Source organism: Globicephala melas, chromosome 2 (genome assembly GCF_963455315.2).
Source record: "Globicephala melas chromosome 2, mGloMel1.2, whole genome shotgun sequence".
NCBI lineage: Eukaryota > Metazoa > Chordata > Mammalia > Artiodactyla > Delphinidae > Globicephala > Globicephala melas.
The window spans coordinates 135,814,979-135,833,428 of record NC_083315.2 but is presented as its reverse complement, the minus strand read 5'-3'; the positions used below and the strand labels follow the sequence as shown (position 1 = coordinate 135,833,428).

The window sequence follows — 18,450 nt, the reverse complement described above, 5'->3', positions numbered from 1 at the left end:
TGAGAATGAAAAATGGAGCTGGAGGAATCAGGCACCCCGACTTCAGACTATACTACAAAGCTACAGTAATGAAGACAGTATGGTACTGGCACAAAAACAGAAATATAGATAAATGGAACAGGATAGAAAGCCCAGAGGTAAACCCACACACATATGGTCACCTTATCTTTGATAAAGGAGGCAGGAATGTACAGTGGAGAAAGGACAGCCTCTTCAATAAGTGGTGCTGGGAAATCTGGACAGGTACATGTAAAAGTATGAAATTAGATCACTCCCTAACACCATAAACAAAAATAAACTCAAAATGGATTAAAGACCTAAATGTAAGGCCAGGAACTATCAAACTCTCAGAGGAAAACATAGGCAGAACACTCTATGACATAAATCGCAGCAAGATCCTTTTTGATCCACCTCCTAGAGAAATGGAAATAAAAACAAAAATAAACAAATGGGACCTCATGAAACTTAAAAGCTTTTGCACAGCAAAGGAAACCATCAGCAAGATGAAAAGACAGCCCTCAGAATGGGAGAAAATATTTGCAAATTAAGCAACTGACAAAGGATCAATCTCCAAAATTTACAAGCAGGTCATGCAGCTCAATATCAAAAAAACAACCCAATCCAAAAATGGGCAGAAGACCTAAATAGACATTTCTCCAAAGAAGATATACAGATTGCCAGCAAACACGTGAAAGCATGCTCAACATCATTAATCATTAGAGAAATGCAAATCAAAACTACAATGAGATATCATCTCACACCGGGCAGAATGGCCATCATCAAAAAATCTACAAACAATAAATGCTGGAGAGCGTGTGGAGAAAAGGCAACACTCTTGCACTGTTGGTGGGAATGTAAATTGATACAGCCACTATGGAGAACAGTATGGAGGTTCCTCAAAAAACTAAAAATAGAATGACCAATTCAAAAAGAGTCATGTACTGAAATGTTCATTGAAGCTCTGTTTACAATAGCCAGGACATGGAAGCAACCTAAGTGTCCATGAACAGATGATGGATAAAGAAGATGTGGCACATATATACAATGGAATAATCCTCAGCTATAAAAAGCAATGAAATTGAGTTATTTGTAGTGAGGTAGATGGACCTAGAGTCTGTCATACAGAGTGAAGTAAGTCAGAAAGAGAAAAACAAATACCGTGTGCTAACGCATATATATGGAATCTAAGGGGAAAAAAAAAGTCATGAAGAGCCTAGGGGCAAGACGGGAATAAAGACACAGACTTACTAGAGAATGGACTTAAGGATATGGGAAGGGGGAAGGGTAAGGTGTGACAAAGCGAGAGAGTGGCATGGACATATATACACTACCAAACGTAAAATCGATAGCTAGTGGGAAGCTGCCGCATAGCACAGGGTGATCAGCTCGGTGCTTTGTGACCACCTAGAGGGGTGGGATAGGGAGGGTGGGAGGGAGGGAGATGCAAGAGGGAAGGGATATGGGAACATTTGTATATGTATAACCGATTCACTTTTTTATAAAGCAGAAACTAACACACCATTGTAAAGCAATTATAATCCAATAAAGATGTTTAAAAATAAATAAATAAAGGAGGGTAATATACACATCATCATGGGAATCAAATGCAAGAAAAGAAGCGGAAACCCTTATAAACCATGAAACTTGCCCTGATTAAAAGAAATTGCCACAATCCTAGCTCTTTGACCTGGAAAGGGAGTGTATGTATGTGTGTGAGGTGCAGAGATGTGAAAGCAATTTTAAAGTGTTTCATGAATGTATAATTCCATAAGAATTCTGTCTTTGATACCTTCAAGCAATGTAATCAATTTGTGAAAAGAACAACTGGGACACATGAATGTTTCAACAGATTAAAGTCTGCCTCCCAATATTTCCTTCCTCTTAACATTTAAGCTGCCAGAGGAAGGGGGAGGCCTCTGTAGCCCCTTTTCTGTGAAGAGTGTGTTACATTGTACATGACCCAGGGGCTAGAGGGATTTCAGCAAAACAACATTTAATAAACCCCCCAAACACATAACTTCCTTGGGACCCCTCTCTCATGCCTTGCTCTGAACTAGCTCAGATGCAGGGGTCAGAGCCTCCATTGTCAGGCTTTAGGACTGTCAGTCACTGCCATGCTAGTCTCAAGAAAGCTTTCCACTGGGAGGAAATGGCCGCAGAGTGAAGACTATAACACAAGCCTTGTCTCAAACTGCCCTTATCCAGTTTGGCCTATGAAAGCTGAGGACCGTCCTCCACGCGCACTCACAGTCTCTCAGCCCACAGGGGCTGGAAAAAAGAGTATCTACTGCTCTTTTTAAACAGCGACCCACCCCTACCCCCTCCCCCAAAATAGGGAAAAAAGAAAACCTTACAGGCTCCTTAATTTATTAAAAATAGAAAAGGTTAGACACTGTGACTCTAATTTTTATTAGAGCTGTTTCTTTAATCATGTCAACTACTTTCTATGGCACAATTTTATGATTATAAGAAGGAGGAGGTGGGACCTCCCTTGCGGCGCAGTGGTTAAGAATCCACCTGCCAATGCAGGGGACACAGGTTCGAGCCCTGGTCCGGGAAGATCCCACATGTCGTGGAGCAGCTAAGCCCACGAGCCGCAACCACTGAAGCCCACGCACTTAGAGCCCATGCTCCGCAACGAGAAGCCACCGCACTGAGAAGCCTGCGCGCCTCAACTAGAGAAAGCCGGCAAGCGGCAACGAAGACCCAATGCAGACAAAATAAAAAATAGATATTTATTTTTAAAAAAGGAGGAGGGTCCTCCTGGTGTTACTAATAAATGATCTGTGGGGCACCTTCCCGAGCTGCCTGCAGACCAGCCTCCTTCACCAAGTGCCAGGCCAGAGCTCTGCTCTCCCGAGCGAGGCTTCTCACCCTGACCCGCCCCCGCCCTGTCAGCAGCCCTTGTGCAGTACCCACGGGGCACTGCGCCCTCACAGTCTGGGTTAGTTCCACCGGCTCCATTGCCTCCGGCACCCTGACCTGCTTTCCTTCCGTGGAGCCCGGGCCCAGGTCATCTCGTATAGCTGAGACAGCCTCCCTCCTCTGTACCTAAGTTCACCCTACCCTCCTTCTAAGCCACAGCTCAAACTTCATCTCGTCCAGAGGAGAAGCTTCCTCTCACACACGCCAGCCATTCCCGAAGCCTCGGGCTAACCTAAATCCCCGATCCTCCTCAAGGCACCTTTGTCATCACATAGGAGGTGAACTGGACTGACTGCTCCTGGCCACTGTTAACACCTGGAGGGTAAGGATTCTGAGTCATCGTGATCCCCTCGCCTTGAGAATGGACTGTACCCCCAAAGTGCTCAAAGAATACTCCCCAAGGCACCGGCTCAAAGACAACAGAGAAGTTCCATTGGTCTGAGAGTAAACATCATTTATAAACAGAAACACCGAGAAGACCTTGAAGAGTCTCTAGCCAATCCACTTTCATGAGTCCTGCCTCACAGGTAGGAAAGTGGTGGAACTCTGGGTCCGATTTCCCAGTTCCTGTTCCCCTGATGCCCCCATGACATCCTGCTGCCTGCCACTGCATCACCAGGCTAAACACAGCCTGCCTTTGCTTCTTCGCTGTTGCATTTTTTTTTCTTTTGTTTAAACAATAAATGTTTATCCTGCATGCCAAGGCAACCAGCAGCTCCTCTGCTGGATGCCATCACCAGCACCAGAGAGAGTGAAGGGACTGGGAATTAGAACGAGAAACATACTCACCGTCTCTACTGCTTTCAGGCCACTTCTCAAGGTGCTTATTTCTTTGTCCAGCTCAGTCATGCTGTTGTAAATGGCAACATTTTAGTAACCAACATGGGACTTACACTTATTGTATTAAATATATGATGAGTTTAAATATTTCATGCTTGGAAGTCCACACTACTTCATTTTAAATGTTTAAAATTCCCTTCAGTGTTCAGATCTCACAGAAAGACAGCAACATTTTAAACTTATGAAATTTAGGTATGGAATTATGGGGTTTTTTTTTGTTTTCCACAGCCAGCAGGTATAATATTTATAGGTTAAAAAGGGCAGAATAGAAATATGTCATGTTTCAATCACAAAAATCTCACTTAAGCAAATTACTGTATGTGGAAATAAATTTCTTGCCATGTGTGCCTCCCTTTGGACAAGGCAAAGAAACAGTCGATCCACAATCGTGTGTGCTGTGCTCTTCATCGTTATTATATTGCTTTTCATGAATGCTGTGGTAGTATGAATATTACAAGGTGATGGCCTAAATTTCAATCAACAATGATTTTTCTTAAAGTTTTACTAATTAGTTTTCATTTTCATTGACTTTTTTTAAACAGAGAAAGTTTCCTGGGCTTCTCCCATAATGCTTTTTATTTGACAGCTTTTAAACATGAGAGATTACAACTGAATTCTCACAGAGAATTCACATGTAAACAAATTCATTGACACTTCATTTACTTCAACATTTTAATTTCATGTCTTACATGGTACACTTCTACCAAACTCTACAGAGGGAAAAAATTAGCCTGCTCATCAGGCTTTTTAAAATCACTGCAAAAAGATGCAGTTTAAATATGTTTTTAAAAAAGGGGTGGCGCAGTGGTTAAGAATCCGCCTGCCAATGCAGGGGACACGGGTTCGAGCCCTGGTCGGGGAAGATCCCACATGCTGTGGAGCAACTAAGCCCGTGCGCCACAACTACTGAGCCTGTGCTCTAGAGCCCGCAAACCACAACTACTGAGCCCACGCACCTGGAGCCCGTGCTCCGCCTCCGCAATGAGAAGCCCATGCACCACAACTAGAGAAAGCCCGTGAGGGACAACCAAGACCCAACACAGCGAGAAAAAAAAAAAAATTTTTAAAAAGGCGGGGTGGGGGCAAAAGGAAGCAGGAAGAACAGTAAGGAAAAGTGCCTACCCCTCATGAGGTCTCTGAAAAGTGGTGTGAAGTTTGTGGGGAAAGTTTAGTGATTTTCCACTTTATTTTTAGTTCCTTCATTTGCATAAAGACTGCTTTCCATTAAAAGGTTGCTTGGTTTCTGGGAGTGTGTACACATGGGAAAATTACTAGCAACACCCTGACCTGCAGGACTTCCATTTGCTTAAACATGTATCCTCATATCCTCATTTAACTAAGTGTGCTCCCACCTGTATTTTAAGAGAACCACCCTTTCCAACTACTAGTGAAACCACACTGCTTCCCTAGACTCTTCATAACTCAGAAAATTAGGTTTTGTAGAAGTCAGAAACTGCATCCAGGAATATTCTGAAACAGCTAGAACAAGTATACAGTGACCCTTGAACAACACAGGTGTGAACTGTGCGGGTCCACTTATACGCAGATTTTGTTTCAATAATTATGTACTACATGATCTGCGGTTGACTGAATCCTCAGATGTGGGACCACGGGTATTGAGGAACCCCGCACAGGAAGGGTCAGCTATGAAGTTATATGTTGGATTTTCAGCTGTGCAGTGGGGATTCGGGGGGTGTCGGCACCCTTAACCCCACCGTTCAAGAGTCAACCGTATATTCACCGTATATTCAAACTCATGTAAAACATCTGAGTGACATGGATACTATTCAAACTTTATTTCATACACTGTTCAGGGGAAAGCAAACAGAAGGACCCTCTTCATGCAACGCTAACTATCTCAACGGCTAAACCACAGTCCAACGGATTTTAAAAACTGAAACAATTCACTCTAAGTACTTACTTTACTTTTGCTGCTTGAGGAATGTCCCGCAGCTCCTCATTTAGATTGAGAACCTTGGGGTATTTATTTTCCACAATAGTTATGAGATAGTGCAAAAGTGTAATGTTCCTACAATTACAGAAGGAGAGAGTATTAAACATGGTTAATATCTGCATATGATTTGTATATTCAAGTGATTACTTCCACAAGAATGCTACGTCCCTGCATTACTTTCAAAATGTGTAGGTTCCTGAAAAGCAGGCATTCTTAAGAGAAAGGGAGAAGAGGAGAGCCTTCGTGGGATTTACAAAAATATATGCCAAAAGCAGCACACATCTTCTGAAAGGGAAGGGCAGGGGATAAGAATTACGTTTTTGGCCCATAATGGGGATCCTTCACAATCTGCGTAAATGCGATGGGTGATGGAAATGAGTCTGAACCATTGCCAAAAGGGACATCCCTTCACAGTGCATCCACCCAAAGACGAGGCCTGCCCTGCAAGTTCCTAACAAGCAGGGTGGGGTGGGGAGTGAGGGATGTTTAATCCACTAGAGAGGACAGCTAATTTTCAAGTCTGAAAGTACAGAGCAGCAACTCACTGATGAAAATTATTGACAATTCTCATTTAAGGGTTTCTTTCAACTGGGTGATAACATTTTTCCCTTCTGAAAGTTAGAATGCCCCCTATTTCAGGGCAGGACCTGGAAATGGGCCAGGACTGTGCCATCATGGATATGATGCCCTCGCGGCCTAATTTTAGCAACACTTCAGCTCCTAACTGCACAACCAGCTCCCTCTTTGGTGGTGACAGGGCTGAACCCTGACTGACCTGGGTTGAAAAGGCGGGCATCTGATAACACTATCTAAGAGGCCACGCTGTGGTAGTCTGGTCCCCTGGTCCCTGACTCTGAGGCACATTACAATCACCTGGACCCCAGATGCCTGGGCCAACCTGAGATTCAGTCATTGGAATGAGGTGGGACCAGATGTGGGTATTTTTTAAAACTCCCCACTGAGACTAACAGCCAAAATCAAGAACCACTTATGCTATTGAAAGTTAGCATAATCAGGAGGACACAAATGCATTTCTTTAAAAACATTTCCATAATTTTTAGGCAATTTGCTAATTCACAAGGTTAAGGACCCCCCACCCCCCCGCAACAAAAGTAAAGCAGAGCTGCCGAACAGTTTTTCCCCGTAGCAACGCAAACCATTTCTGGTTATCCTTGCAGCTTCCTGGAGGTCAAGGCAATCCTATTCTCTGAGTCAACTCAGAGGAGTCAACTGAGTCCCACACGGAAAAAAATTTCCCCTTATTTTTCTTGCGCTAATAATTAGAAAACCATTGCTCAGCAAAGTAAAACAGTGGCTAATACTTCTGGCCACTTATTTTGCAGGTGTTCAGCTGTATTGTTCCACTTCAATTTTGCCTTTCACAGAATCTATGTGTCTGCCATGTGCCGGCTGCATGAGAGGCAAAATCCCAGCAACCATCGCGAGAAAGAGTAATGCCATTTTCCTTCATTATTTCAGAGAAATGCTTTGTTAGAGAAATTTATTTAATTAACCATATATGCCTTTTTTAGTGTAGAAAGACTTAAAACCAGATCACATTTGGATAGCAAACCACATTTGTCTGCTATCCAAATAACACCTCATATGAGTGAAGATAAATTCCTGAATAATAAAAACAACTAAACAGCCTCACATTTGACTACTCTCTGGTCATTACCAGAAACAAGCCTTTAATGCAGAGTGAAGAGGGAAAAGAAGAAGATCAGAAATGTTTTTAATTTATTGTTTTGAAAAGGCTTATTGTGTATTGGATAAAGTTTATATCATTAACTAGCAGATAATCATGTAGTAAGTACCAGCTTATCAGTAAGTTGGAAGGTGGGGGGCAAATGTGTGTGTGTGAGTGTGTGTGTATGAGTGAGGGGAGAGGGAGAGAGAGAGAGAATAGGACTGACTGGTGGTGAGGATTTCCTTCCTCCCCAACCTGCAAGCCCAGTTGAAGAGAAGACCGTTCCTTAAAAGATGGCTGCTCTTTATATGCAAGTAAGATGCTGCACTTACTTACTGCAACCTCCAAATAAAATCGGTCTGTTGGTAGCAGAGAGCTGTGGGCAGACCACTAGAACAACTGTCAAATACCTGTAAGGCCAAACACCTTGCTGGTTGTGACCTCAGACAAGCTAAATGAGCCACCTGACCCTGCCTCAGTTTCTTTATCTGACAACAGGCGATACAACACTTGGCCTGGGGACTTCACAGGTTGTTGTGACAATCAAATGTGAACGGGTTCTGAAAGGATCAAGTGCTTACATTAAAAATAAGGTGGTGTTCAGAGAAAACCATAATTCAAAAAGACACATGCACCCCAATGTTCACTGCAGCACTATTTACAACAGCCAGGTCATGGAAGCAACCTAAATGCCCATCGACAGATGAATGGATAAAGAAGATGTGGTACATATATACAGTGGAATATTACTCAGCCATAAAAAGGAACGAAATTGGGAGACGCATTTGTAGAGACGCAGATGGACCTAGGGACTGTCATACAGGGTGAAGTAAGAAAGAGAAAAACAAATATCATATATTAACACATATATGTGGAATCTAGAAAAATGGTACAGGTGAACTGGTTCGCAGGGCAGAAAGCGAGACACAGATGTAGAGAACAAACGTATGGACACTAAGGGAGGAAAGTGGGGTGTGGTGGTGGTGGTGTGATGAATTGGGCGATTGGGATTGACATATATACACTGATGTGTATAAAATAGATAACTAATAGGAACCTGCTGTATGAAAAATAATAAAATTCAAGGAAAAATAAGGTGGTGTTGATAGAACGTATCAGCTGTGTGTTGTTAATCTATTTCTACACAATGCAAAAATAAGGTTTAGCCCCACAACTGAACACACTGCTTGTTTCTTATACGATGGATTCAGGGTTGCCATAATGCTATGCTTCACTGACCCTATAGAAAATATAGAATAAAAAGTCTCACTGGTTGGGAATAATTAGGGTGAACAGCCTATACTTCTAAAAATAATTCGGGTTACAGAGAAGTTTACCTTAGAAACAAATTCCTTCCAAGTCAGTGGGAAACACAGCTCTCAGGGAAGCTAGAGTTAATATGCCTAATGCCCTTACCTGGAAATGACACTAGCACATTTTCACCTTCTGGTGTCTCTAACAGGAATCTATTCACCTAAAACACACTTTCTAGGAAGCATTTTAATGAGTCTTGGGATGAGCAGCTGAATACCAACAGCCAAAATGCATTTACACATTGTCATTTTTTAAGGTAGCTGCTAGCTTCCAGGTACCAAGGAAACCATAACTTACAAAGCCAACGAACTTCACATTCTGTCATCAGCTGTCAGTTTTTTATCTCTGTGGAGGAGCAGCAATTAGGAGAGGCCGTGAGGGGGCTACTTGGGTGCTGGTAAGGTTCTGTTTCTTGAACTGGGCACTAGTTATACAGATGTGTTCAATTTGTGGAAAGTCATCAAGCTGTACCTTTACGGTGAGTGAACCTGTCTTTTGTGTATTACACTGTAATAAGTTTACCCGAGAAAACCCCAAACACAAAAAACTTGGACTAGATGATATCCTTGTGGAATGAAAATGAAGGATAACTGGCCCAGTGGGAACTTGGGGATACGTGTGGTCATGAGACAGGAAGGGAGGAGTCAGTGGAGAAGGAAAGAGCAGGAGAGGAGAAGTGCAGACCAGACACTTTGGGATGAAGAGGCCCAGGAGGACCAGAGCGTACAAAGTTGAGCCCCGACCTAAGCTCCCAGATCTTCCATACTTACTTATCGATACTGGATTTTGTGTCAGCAATCTTATTTAGGCTGGATATCTTGAATCCATATGCATTGCCTCTTTGGCCTTTATTCATGTAATTTCCAAATGCCAAAACCACTTCCAGCAACTGCTTCAGGGCACTGCTCCTAAACACCTCTTCCGAACCAGAACGAATTGCTTCAAAACAAAATACATAAAACTATTACAACAAGACTTTTCAATGATACCCATCCTAAATCCACACACCTGATAAAAGATACTGGAGATGTAAGATGGGGCTGTTAGACTACCAGGGAGCACTTTCTGAACACCTTTACCAGAAGCCAAGAGCAAGGGGGCAAGGAGAGCCAGCTCAAGTTGTTCAAGAGACCCAGAGACAAGTGCACAGTCCTAGCCTTTCTCAGTCTTTTTCTTGGCTGACTCCCCGACCATAAGCAGCTAGGAATACATAGAGCAGCTACTGCCTTTTCCACATTCCTTTGCAGACCCTTTCTTGCCTGGTGTGAGTCAGATCACAGGACAGTTGATCAATTCCACTGATAGAAAAACTGGGCAAACGTGTGACATGTCACAGCTGGCAGGTGTCATCAGGACCCCAAAGTCAGCCTGCACTCTGTGGCTGTGCTCTTCAGTTGCCCACATTTCAAGCACCTAAAAATTTAACAGCCTCAAAATCAAACCATGTATCAGCTTCAAATCTTCCCTCAGAAAAATCCAGTAAGGCCCCATTACAAGAAAGCTAACTGTAGGTTTAATGCCAGTAGCGATCAAATAAATTCCTCACCAATACCCAGATAGCAAAAGCCCAGTTCTGCAGAGGAGTCCAGGGAGTGTGCTGTGAGTTCCAGAACCCAGGCTAGGCCATCAAGCCAAGGACAGACCTTAAGTAATTATCTGCCAGAAGTCCAACAGATTTCAAGCAAAAAAAAAAATCACCAAAGGGATCCAGTTTACTATATGCACTTGCATTGCACTTGTAAATGGGTACTTGAGACGAACATCATTGCCAGTCTGGGCAGCTTGACTTTACCTTCTACTTTGGGTTTCACTTCTGCCACACGCTCTGCAAACTTCTTTTTGAAGTACAGCGACTGCAGTCTTTGCTGATAATGATTGATTCTGTAAGAGCAAGCATCAACTAATGAACATGTACTTAATACACGTATGTTCACTCAATGAATATGGAGGTGATGGTACCTTAGAGCACTCCCACCCCAACACGCACACACACACACAGAGTTCCTCTCCTGGACAGGAGCACAGGGCCTGAGGCCAACTGCACCTGGAGAGCCCATTTCCCAGTGCCCTACGGGGAGTGTTCGGGCAAGTGCAGCAGGGCCTTAGCTCCAATCAGCTTATGCAATTGCTAAAAGAAAGTGAGCGCTAACTGCCGTTGACTAAAGCCCCCTTCACTTCCTCAGAGTCCTAGTAGCTCTTGAGAACAGAAAAGCGATAAAAAGGAATGAAGATGTAAAGACTCCCCGCTTCTGCTGCAAATGAAGGGCAGTTGCCTGCACTCCTGCCATGGTGCTTCACTTGCCACAAAGTGTGCCTTGCAGAACTGTAGGGAAAAACTTGTCTCCGGCATTCTCTCCTCACACCATCCTCTCCCCACTCACATCCCCAAACCTTCCTCTTTCTTCACAGTTAGGTCCCTACCTGCACCCCTCAGGGCTGGAAAGCTCTGCCTTCCAGGATAGCGACTAGCGACTAGAGATAACAGGCCACTGGCCTGTGATCACCACCAATACAGGCTGCTTGGTGTTTCTGAGCGGGTGAGGGTGGGCATACCTGCCCAGGCCTTCTGAACTCGCTGCCTAACCTGCTCTCCGGAGGAAACTTCAGTCCAGTAGGACTAGCAATCAGCCCTCATCCAAAACTATACCATATAATCAGACAGATGCAGGCCAGGTTCTGCTCTTATTAGGTGACCTTGGGCAGGAACCTTAACTCCTCCAGTTGCCAGCAGAGAATACCTCCCTGCCTGACAGCCCTCCTGGCAGGGCTGATAGCAGGATTAAGACACATGCAAACATCTAGACAGTTACTAAGGCGCAGTTATTGCAGGTGGCCATGTGTTTGTCTACACGAAGGGTTGCTGGGCATACGGGTCAAAATTTCAAAACCATCCTTTGTTCTACAGTAGTATGCAAAATGGCAAGTTGAGGTGAAACAACAAAAATAAGTCCAGATATGGCAGAAATGCAGAGTGGCATGTTCACCTTGGCCACCATGTAGGCCACTGGCACTCAGGGGAGGAGCTCTGCCCTGGGGTTGACTGAGAGTTTCAGGATCACTGGTCCTTGTCCAATGCAGAATCAATTCGCTAGGCCTGGGATGGCAAAGCAACTCGGCTCACATGCCAAACTCAATTACGGAGCAGCAGCTGCTGCGGGGCTTTCTGGAGAAGGGTTGAGAAAGCTTGCCAAGGTTCCGTGGGAAGAGTGCCACGATCGATTAGTGATGTCTGCGTGTGTCATGATTTGACATCCAGACCCTGGCTATTTAGTTATGTGGGCTCTACGTTGATACCTCTGAGTCTGCCCATTGTTTTCTATTTTACAACAACCTTGAGATGTTGAGGTATAAGGAGGAGTGGGCTAGAATCCCAAGGGATCAAAGTGCTGAGGAGAATGACACTGACTAGAACCCAGAAAAGTTATGACTTGATTAGGTTAAAGTACATGAGCCAAAGAGGCCCAGGAATAGAGATAACTGTGAAGAAACTCTGACCCTGGCTCACCCATGGGCGAGAACTCACATAAACAAAACAATCAAGTTCCACACAACTCAGACTTGAGGAGATTTGGGGATTTAAAAAGGCTTCAAGTTAAGGCAGGTTAACTGGTCCAGATAATTCAACAGGAATCAAAAGATTCACTTCCTTAGAAAGGCCAGGGGCATCTTCGCTTTTTTTTTTTTTTTTTTTTTTTTTTTGCTGTACGCGGGCCTCTCACTGTTACGGTCTCTCCCGTTGCGGAGCACAGGCTCCGGACGCGCAGGCTCAGCGGCCATGGCTCACGGGCCCAGCCGCTCCACGGCATGTGGGATCCTCCCGGACCGGGGCACGAACCCGTGTCCCCTGCATCGGCAGGCGGACTCTCAACCACTGCGCCGCCAGGGAAGCCCCATCTTTGCTTTTTAAACATTTTCAAACTCACCTGCTCATCTCGAAAAGGAATCTATCAGCCTTGGCCATCCGATCCAGTTCATGTTTATGTTCCTCCAACAGATCAATGTCACTCTTTTCAGGAACAAATTTCAAGAGCTAAAAAGTACATGCAAATATTGAAACTGAGGTTTATAATTTAAATTCTTGCCCTAATTTTTCACGCTTTCAGTTAAATTTGTCCCAAGATGAAATTTTAACATTTAATTTATAAGCTCTCCTCACAGGTGACTGTTCAGATACAATGAAGTGATTAAATCTTTCCATTTAGGTTGCCAGAAGGTACAAACTTACAGTTACAAGATAAATCGGTAACGGGGATGTAGTGTACAACATCATGGTTATAATTAACACTGCTGCTTGATATATAATGAAAGTTATTAAGACAGTAAATCCTAAGAGTTCTCATCAGAAAGGGAAAAAAAGGTTGTTTTGGTTTTTTGCCTTTAAAAAACTTTTACCTATATGAGATGATGGATGCTAACTAAACCTATTGTGGAAATCATTTCACATTTGTAAGTCAAACCATTCTGCCACACACCTTAAATTTATAGTGATGTATGTCAATTATATTTCAATAAAATGGGAAAAAAACCTTTCTATTTTTACTTGAAAGTAGTTAAACCGGTGTAAGATTCATTTCTGGTATCTACGTGTTCTATAGTGCCCCTCAAATCAGAATTGGGAAGTTCTTTACTAGGACCCACTTTACATAGTCCATTAGAAAGGGGCTTTGGAGATTCAACCTTCTCATGAGAAGATGCTACAACTGAGGTCCAGAGAGATTAGGTCACTCACCCAGGATTATAAAGCAAGTGTGTGTGATCTTCAGAAATAGAACCTGGGTCTCGACTTCCAGCTCTATGTTTTTTTCCTATTACATCATGCTGAAATGAGTAATTTTATGTGTATTTTCTAATCAATTTGCTTATTTCTTTGGCTTATCTAATTCCATCTCATTTTTTGCTCCATGTAGAGTTAGGTGAGAGAAACACAATGGGATGTGAAGTTTTTGATTCCATATTTTATTTTGGATGAAGAAATGAGCATGGAATGTGGAAGAGATAGCAGTAATACTTAAAGTAGGAAAAGCACTTCTGTATGTGTCTAATTTTCTTTAAAGGCACAAACGTGTATGTGTATGCCCAGGGCTGTGTTTGTGTGCTATTTTCTAGATCAAATATTCTTGGACTTTTTAAAAAAAAATTACACTGAGCTTCTGGACCCTGAGATCCTCCCCATAAACTTGATGCTGGCATTGGGTGGTCCATTTAGCAGGTTCGTTGGATTTAATTAAGGGAGCTCAGAAAAGGCAGTCAGTCTGGGTACCACCAGCAGAAAAAGAGAATTGGAACTACAGGGAAGGAGATGAACGGTTTGAGGTTGGAGATATACTCCAGGCAGAGTGCTTATCATGCTGGGTTCTGGAAGGGGCAGTGCAGCACTTACACAGGAGGAAGAGCGGCCACCACAGCAGTGGGGGAGGGCAGCAGTGGGCAAGGTCAGGGAGGAGCAAGGGCCTTGCAAAAAATTCAGTCTTTATTTTGAGGGCATGGGATGTAACTTAAAATCTCAAGTAGGGGAATGAGTTTGCACTTTGAAAAGAACACTCTGCCTGCAGAATGGAGAAGGAACTAGAAAGGATCAAAAGTATTGGGGGTTGTGATTAGATTGTTGATGCAGTAATCCAGGTGAGAGACGGTGGTGGCCTGGAATGGGTAGTGGACAGGTTCTAGAGATATTTATGGGGTTTGAACTGGCCTGACTTGTCGACTGTGGTAGATGAGGGTCAAAAGGATGAGGTCCAGGCTTCTGGCTTGGGCAATGATGTACACAGAGTGTAACAGGGAACCCAGGAGGAGAAGGTTGGAGGAAGGTGGGTGAGGAGAAGGTGAATTTAGTGTTTGAAATACTGGCAAGAGAACCAAGTTGTGATTTCTAGTAGGCAGGTGGACAAATGGGTCTGAAATCCCAAAGAAATCTGGAAGACAAAGCTTTGGTGTGGGTTACAACATGCATGGATGTGAGTAAGGTAACCAGGGGGCCCATCAAGAGAAAAAAGCAGGGCTGGAGAGAAGCTGGCATTGATGCGATGAGAACAAGAAGAGGAACCTTCGTAGAAGGCAGTGGAGGGGCCTATGTGGAATCACAGGGCCAAGGGAAGAGGTGTTTCACCATGGGGCAAGTGGCCATCGGTGTCACACACCACCAATAAGTCAAGGAAGATGAGGACTGCAAAGTACTCCCTGGCTTTGTCAACAAGAAAGTTCGTATCCTTAGTGAGAACAGCTTAAGGGAGGTGAGGGGGACGGACTGCAGTGAGGTGAGGAAGAGTGAACAAGCTTTCAAGAACTGGCTGTGTCAAAAAAGAGAGGAGGGGCTTCCCTGGTGGTGCAGTGGTTGAGAGTCCGCCTGCCGATGCAGGGGACGTGGGCTCGTGCCCCAGTCCGGGAAGATCCCACATGCCGCGGAGCGGCTAGGCCCGTGAGCCATGGCCGCTGAGCCTGTGTGTCTGGAGCCTGTGCTCTGCAACGGGAGAGGCCACAACAGTGAGAGGCCCACGTACCACCAAAAAAAAAAAAAAAAAAAAAAAAGAGGACAGTAGCAGATGGGGATGTGCAGTCTTAAGAGGTGTGTGTGGGAAGGGCTGGGACCTGAACAAGTTACATGTTGAGAGGGCAAGGTAGAAGACCTTGAGGAGAGGGGCAGGGCCCTCTGGGCGAGGTCCCTGAGCAGAAGGAAAGGATGGGCCAGAGCAGAAGCCAGGGACACCCCTCTCTCCTAATGGGGTGGAAGGCGGAAAGACGGAAGTAGATGCCAGGGAATTCACAGGTCTGGTGGCCTGAGAGCTTCTAGGCATGGATGTTCCCATGTTCAAATGGTAACACTGGACAAGTGTCTTCTTGTTCTTCCTCAGTGCTGGAGGGAAGGTAGTAGGGCAAGGGAAGGAAGGAAGAAGAGAGAGGACAAGGCTTATTTTTTCCCCTGAGTTTGGATTTTTTCCTTCTGGACAAGGAAATTCAGTTCTAGTTTCAGGGGTCCCCCCATACCTACCCTGCTGAGCCTACAGGCCCCTGTTCAGGATAACACAGACACCATCTGTCTCTTGTTACTCACAAGAGCACAGTGAGAGGCACAGGCTAAAGGCTCAGGCCGTCTCAAGTCAGAGTCAAGAACAGACTGTGTTTGGACAGTTTTGAGAGGAATGAAGAGCCAGACAAACACCTGGAGATAAGGAGAAAGGTGTGCATCCCAAGAAAGGGGAGTGTATGGATCTCATCTGAGATCTGATCTCAGTGGCTAAAAGCAGCAGGAGAGGAGGGGTGGAATGTGGCTCAAATGCAGATCATACCGAGTAGTAAAGGATGCTGTGTGAAGGCAAAGGAAGCAGAGGAAGAGGGGTAGAATAAGGAGGAAAAGAAAGAGCCTGGGAGATGAGCAGAGAGCAAGACATCCACAACTATCAGCAGAGGCCAGGTCAAAAGTATCCACTTGGCCAGATTCTGCTTCAGTAGACTGATTTTCTTACTTGTATTTATTTGAAGTACGTTCTATTTGCACTACAAGCCCTTTTGGCAAGATTCTGAAATCCTTTCCCTCAAGGAGGAATTTTGCTGGTTGCAATTTCACAGTAAACAGATCTTGTGGAATTTTAAGCATACGACCTTATCGATAGAGGCTGAAGACCTAAGGACCAAAGCAGCTTTCTGCTCAGTTCTTCACTCTGGGTGAAGCAGTTTTTGATGCAGGCATTTGGAGCGCAGGGTCACCTGGGGGCCAGGGAGGGACAGAGGGCAGCTGGGCTCCACTCTCTTGGGGCAGAGGCTCTGTTTTGACTGGTATTCCGTGAGGGAGGGAAGAGTGGGCAGAGGAACTAAAAATGCTCGAAAAGAGGAATACGTTTAAACTATTTATACACAGAGCATCCGAACAGACTTGGAAACATAGTCATTAGCTATTTTGGGAACTAAATCAAAACTTAAAAGGACAGCAAGAAAAGTTTCTCCACTGCTAAGTGTGACGGTTTTCACCCAGGATGACTGCAGCTGCAGAGGTTTCAGGGAGGGGCGGGTCCATGGAGGTGTGGTGATACCACACACATCACTCCTCCCTGCCTGGTATCTGAGGCCTTCTGGGAAATCAGTGAGAACCGTGGAAAATGCACACGCATACAGGCACTCCACTGGGGTCCCTGTTAGCGGAGCAAAGTATCCATTTCCTCTTCTCCTGGGAGCTGAGCCTGCCTACAGGTGATACCTCAAGTTCAGCCTGAAATCATGATCACCTGTGTCCACTGTTGACCTTAAGTGGTCCTGGCTCTAACAAATGGAGGCCTCTTGACCAAAATCTCTCAAAATATGATTCTGTTGCAGGGACAAGGAGACAGAACAGGCTTAGAGCATTCAGAGACTGTCCCCACAATGCACAGAAAAAGTTAGGGCCAGACTGAGAGATAGGTAACAATCCCTGGGGCATCTGCTAGTACATCATCAACAGTATCATTTGGGAAATAACTGAACCAAGCTGCTGACAACACACAACACAGCTGGAGTGGCTGCACGGAGCATGTTATGGAAACACTGCATGACGAGAGGCTAGGGCACCACATCCAACTTGTTGCCTGGACATAAAAAATACAAATTATCTTCAAATACCACGGACAAGAATGTATACTGATTGTGTATAAATCTACGCCATACTTACTATCCCCAGCATTTGAATTTCCTGCCATTTACAATGCAAGAAGGGTGCTATACAACTTACGGAGACAAGGCCCAGCCCCAAGAAGTTTACACCCCACCTTATGACACATACAAGTGTTTTGATGAAGATGACAGTGCTAGGGGGTTAACAGTGGCTTCTGTGGTTGTGGGAACAGAGAGCCAAGACCAAGACACAAATTGTGTCAGGGATTAAGCAATGACTCAGTTTATGCAGTGCAGCCTGTGACCTCACAGTGCTGAGATTCTCAACATTCCAGTGAAACAGACATTTTCTACTAAAGCTAGTAGATTTCTATGACCTGCTAAGGAGTAACAACTTGATGGCAGGCAGCATGAGAGACAGATTCCAGCATCGAGGGTCCCAGGCATTTGACGAAGTCTGGACCGTCCTTCTCACCCATCATTTTGGAAACAAGGGAAGAATCAAGTCCTAGAGGCTTCTGACAGCTGTGTGGAAACTTGGTTCAACCTCCTCAATTCAGAGATGAGGAAATCATCTACCAGCAACAACCAGATTCCTTTCCTCAGTACGCCCTCCCTGCTGAGAGTCCGGTGTCACCCGTGCTCTGAGCGTTGCCCGGCAGCTCACCTGTTCCAACATGTCCTTGGGCAGATCTTCCTGCTCATCCATGGTTAGAATTGCCCGTTTGATTTCATCGTTGGATAATTTCAACCTGGAGAAAGAATATTTTACTCGTTGTTAACGATATCGGCTTGAGCCGTAAACATTTAATACAAGGTAACGCATTTTGCTGTCCCAGCTGTTGATCTTCAAGTGCCAGTTTTTCTCCAAATCTCTCAGTGAAAGCTTATTTCCTGACAATGTTGCCCCTAAAAATAGTCTTTTGAAATGGCTTTAACATTCTTCCAGGGCTTTCTAATGCTCTGCTGACACAGAGAACAAAGCTGTTACGTTCTACCATTTAGTCTCCTTAAACAAGGGATTGGAGGATGAGAACTAGGGAAAACACCCCCCACACATACCTGTTTTCTTTAATATATAGTATCCACAAATTGAAGGTGAAAGGGGAAAACTAACTTTTTAACTTATGTGCCAGGAGTGTTTAAAGTT

At 44.5% G+C, this 18,450-nt stretch overlaps 1 protein-coding gene across 4 annotated transcripts in view; it reads right to left on the bottom strand.

The window, feature by feature from the left end:
* The window catches only part of DAAM1 (dishevelled associated activator of morphogenesis 1), a 223,745-nt gene that overhangs the window by 13,298 nt on the left and 191,997 nt on the right, over positions 1-18,450 (bottom strand). For all 4 annotated transcript variants that reach the window (XM_060294862.1, XM_060294861.1, XM_070044972.1 and 1 more), the window contains 6 exons: positions 17,968-18,052; positions 12,647-12,753; positions 10,516-10,604; positions 9,494-9,662; positions 5,687-5,794; positions 3,715-3,775 (listed from right to left, as the gene is read on the bottom strand). In XM_060294862.1, coding sequence (XP_060150845.1) covers positions 3,715-3,775; positions 5,687-5,794; positions 9,494-9,662; positions 10,516-10,604; positions 12,647-12,753; positions 17,968-18,052 — 619 coding nt within the window. The remainder of the gene's footprint in view (positions 1-3,714; positions 3,776-5,686; positions 5,795-9,493; positions 9,663-10,515; positions 10,605-12,646; positions 12,754-17,967; positions 18,053-18,450) is intronic.